General features: G+C 40.0%; 2 protein-coding genes across 2 annotated transcripts in view; both read right to left on the bottom strand.

Annotated features, from left to right (window-relative positions):
* Positions 1 to 630: 630 nt before the first annotated feature.
* LOC112506109 lies at positions 631 to 1,155 on the bottom strand. Its single transcript, XM_025110139.1, has 2 exons — positions 981 to 1,155; positions 631 to 899 (listed from the first exon to the last, which is right to left on the bottom strand). Exons 1-2 carry the CDS (start codon positions 1,153 to 1,155, stop codon positions 631 to 633), a joined length of 444 nt encoding a protein of 147 aa, XP_024965907.1.
* LOC112506108 overlaps positions 1,152 to 3,709 on the bottom strand; it is a 19,046-nt gene continuing 16,488 nt past the window's right edge. Inside the window, exons 2-8 of the mRNA XM_025110138.1 lie at positions 3,095 to 3,330; positions 2,868 to 2,944; positions 2,627 to 2,753; positions 2,396 to 2,491; positions 1,858 to 2,143; positions 1,631 to 1,742; positions 1,152 to 1,538 (exon numbers count right to left, since the gene is read on the bottom strand). Of these exons, the coding sequence (XP_024965906.1) occupies positions 1,152 to 1,538; positions 1,631 to 1,742; positions 1,858 to 2,143; positions 2,396 to 2,491; positions 2,627 to 2,753; positions 2,868 to 2,944; positions 3,095 to 3,330 (1,321 nt within the window). The remainder of the gene's footprint in view (positions 1,539 to 1,630; positions 1,743 to 1,857; positions 2,144 to 2,395; positions 2,492 to 2,626; positions 2,754 to 2,867; positions 2,945 to 3,094; positions 3,331 to 3,709) is intronic.

The raw sequence follows: 3,709 nt of genomic DNA, 5'->3' as shown, positions 1-3,709 counted from the left end.
TCATCTCTAACTAGCTTCAAATCAAGAGATTAACCAATGAAATAGTTATACCTTAATGGGAGGATGAATTTGGCATAAAAATCAAGCAAAACCCCCTTGAAACAACTTTGATTCACCCCTATGAAGCCAAAATCACCCCTGGTAGTAAGTTTTGGAGATGAGAGTCTGTTTTGGGTAAAAAAGAAGGTAAATAACAAGTATAACCGACTTTTACGAGTTGGGGCTGAGTTGCCTCGGCTAAAAACTCGGTTTGACCACTAATCACTAAAAATGGCATAATTTTTTGCTCGGACCTCCGTTTTTGACGTGGTTTTCGCTCATGCGTTCGTAAAGAGATAATATACAACTTACAATAGAAATATTTAAAAAAAAAATCTTCCAATAAAAGTCAGTTTTTATGTATCCGTAACGTAGATATTGATGCTTTTGACCCGTTTCTTTCCAATTGTTTTGCCCCGGGCCTCGTACGATGATTCCGACTATTTCATATATAGTTTATTGCATTCGGGTTTGCTTCCAAATTTTATGTTTTGATCACATAAACACGTATAAAGGGGATAATTGCAACGTATTTGCAAAAATGTATGTTACAATTACCTCCTCCTTTTGTGGATTCTGTCCTCGGAATCTTCATTTCTCGAATAGCTCAGGATATTTGGCAAGCATCTGTTCTTTGTTCTCCCATGTGAAATTCAGACCACGATGATTATTCCATTTCACCAATACCAAATCGATTGTCTTGTTCCGAAGATTTGCCATTCTTTCGTTTAGAATTTCTTCTGGTTCCTCGATATATCTCAATCGTTCGTCAATTTTCACCGCAGCTAAGGGAATTGTTTCGTCATACTTACCCATAAGATATCCAACATGAAATACATCGTGAATACCAGACAGCTCTTCTGGAAGTTCAAGTCGATATGCTTGTTTGCCAATGCGTTCAATGATTTTGAATGGTCCAACAAAACGTGGACTAAGCTTACCTTGCTTACCAAATCGTAGAATACCCTTCCAAGGGGAATCTTTCAACATAACCATGTCGCCCATGGTGAATTCAATTGGTCGTCGACGATTATCGACGTACGACTTCTGTCTGTCTTGAGCGGCTTTCATCCTTTCCCGAATAACTTGAATCTTATCATGCGTAATTTGAATCATTTCGGGTCCAGCAAGCACTTTCTCACCCGTCTCACGCCAACATAGTGAGTTCGACATTTACGACCATATAAAGCCTCAAAAGGCGCCATACCGATAGTCGAGTGATAGCTGTTGTTGTACGAAAATCCAACCAATGGTAGATACATATCCCAACTACCACCAAACTCAAGGATACACGCACGCAACATATCTTCTAACGTCTGTATCGTGCGTTCGGACTGGCCATCAGTTTGGGGATGATAGGCTGTGCTCAATGCCACGCGTGTCCCTAGTTCTCGTTGTAAACTGGCCCAAAATTTCGAAGTAAATCGAGAATCTCGATCATAAATTACCTTCAAAGGAACACCATGTCGTGCAATAATCTCGTCGATATAAATTTGTGCCTATTTATCCATAGAATACGACTCTCGAACAGACAGAAAGTGAGCACTTTTGGTTAAACAGTCCACGACAACCCAGATGTTGTCGTGCTAACGAGACGTCTTCGGTAGCTTTGTAACGAAATCCATTGTAAGTTCCTCCCATTTCCACACCGGTATATCGAGAGGTTAAAGGCTACCATAACGTTTTTGGTGTTCAGCTTTAACCTGCGAACACATAACACATTGTTCCACATATCGGCCGATATCATGCTTCATTCCCGGCCACCAATATTCAGATCTCAAATCGTAATACATCTTTGTACTGCCCGGATGCACGGACATCCGTGACTTATGTGCTTCAGATAATACCAATTCCCGAATACCACCGAGTTTTCGAATCCAAACACGTTCCTTGAAGACTTTAAGTCCTCGACTATCATCTGTCAGATACAAAACATAACCAACTATACGCTCTGGTTTCACACAATCAGGCTTTAAAGCCTCTACTTGCCATTTTCGTATGTTGTCAATTAGTGTGGATGTCACGGACGTATGTGTAATAGCATAACACATGGAGTTTGCATACGTCTTCCGGCTTAAAGCATCTGCAACAACATTAGCTTTACCTGGATGATAAAGAATTTCACATTCATAGTCTTTCATAAGTTCCATGGCTCGTTGTTGCCTCATGTTCAAAGTTTGTTGAGTGAAGATTTACTTTAAACTCTTATGATCTGTGAATAGTTGACATTTGGTACGATATAAATAATGACGCCATAATTTTAGTGCAAAAACAACCGCTGCCAACTCAAGATCATGAGTTGGATAGTTCTTTTCATAATCTTTCAACTGTCTCGAAGCGTATGCAATTACGTTGCCTCGCTGCATAAGAACACAACCGAGACCCAGTTTAGAAGCATCGCTGTAAACTACCAAGTCGTCACTACCTTCTTGTAAAGCTAGAACAAGAGCATCTGACAAACAAAGTTTTAACACCTAAAAAGCATTCTTTTGAGCTTCACCCCATTCGAACTTGACATCTTTTCGGGTCAACGAAGTTAAAGACACGACAATTTTAGAGAAATCTCGTATGAATCGTCTATAATAACCCGTGAGTCCAAGAAAACTACGAATCTTAGATGCATTCTTAGGTTGCTCCCAATTCTTTACAGCTTCAACTTTGGACGGGTCAACCGACACACCGTCACAAGAAATCGTATGACCTAGGAATTGCACCTAACGTAGCCAAAATTCACATTTCGAAAATTTAGCATATAGACGCTCTTGTCGAAGTGTTTCAAGCATCTCACACAAATGCTTCACGTGATCCGCTTCAGATTTGGATTATACAAGAATATCGTTTATAAACACGATCACAGATTTGTCCAACATTGGCCGGCACATGCGATTCATCATATCCATGAACGCTACAGGTGCATTAGTTAAACCGAATGGCATAACTAAAAATTCATAATGGCCATAACGTGTACGGAAAGCCGTTTTTGATTCATCTTCTTCACACATTCTCAGTTGATGATAAACCGACCGTAAATCAATTTTAGAGAAGTAACTCGCACCTTGCAATTGGTCGAACAAATCATCGATACGTGGAAGTGGATATTTGTTCTTGATCGTTACTTTGTTTAACTCACGGTAATCGATGCACATACGCATTGAACCATCTTTCTCCTTGACAAATAGTACTGGAACACCCCAAGGTGAAGTGCTCGGTCGGATAAAACCTTTATCGAGAGGTTCTTGCAGTTGATTCTTCATTTCTTTCATTTCAACCGGAGCCAGACGATATGGCGTCCTAGCAATCGGCGTTCCACCAGTAATTCAGTCAATTCGAAACTCAACTTGTCTATCAGGAGGTAAACCGGGTAAGTCCTCGGGAAATACATCCGGAAATTCACACACAACCGGTACGTCACTAACCGTTTTCTTTACCTCTTTCGACGCATCAAAAATATAGGCTAAATAGGAAAAACAACCTTTAGATAGGTGTCTTCGAGCTTTAAGCATAGAAATTAACTTTACGTCCCCTTTACGCTTTTCACCATAAACATATAAATAGTCGACGTCGTTCGGTATACGGATTATGTGTTGAAAACACAAAATATCAGCACGATTCTTAGCCAACCTGTTGATCCTCTCTCTCAGTGATTTGATGATAATCCCTTTTATCTATC

Source organism: Cynara cardunculus (assembly GCF_001531365.2).
Source record: "Cynara cardunculus var. scolymus isolate 2C chromosome LG 2, CcrdV1, whole genome shotgun sequence".
In the NCBI taxonomy this organism is placed as follows: Eukaryota; Viridiplantae; Streptophyta; class Magnoliopsida; order Asterales; family Asteraceae; genus Cynara; species Cynara cardunculus.
This window is presented reverse-complemented; position numbering and strand designations above follow the sequence as displayed.

Bases quoted from the DNA above. Each gene is read 5' to 3' on its own strand.
- LOC112506109 (XM_025110139.1), bottom strand. From the start codon at position 1,155: ATGATTCAAATTACGCATGATAAGATTCAAGTTATTCGGGAAAGGATG. The intron at 900-980 runs GTAAGCTTAGTC...TTGAACTTCCAG, and splicing joins TCTACGATTTGGTAAGCAAG to AAGAGCTGTCTGGTATTCAC.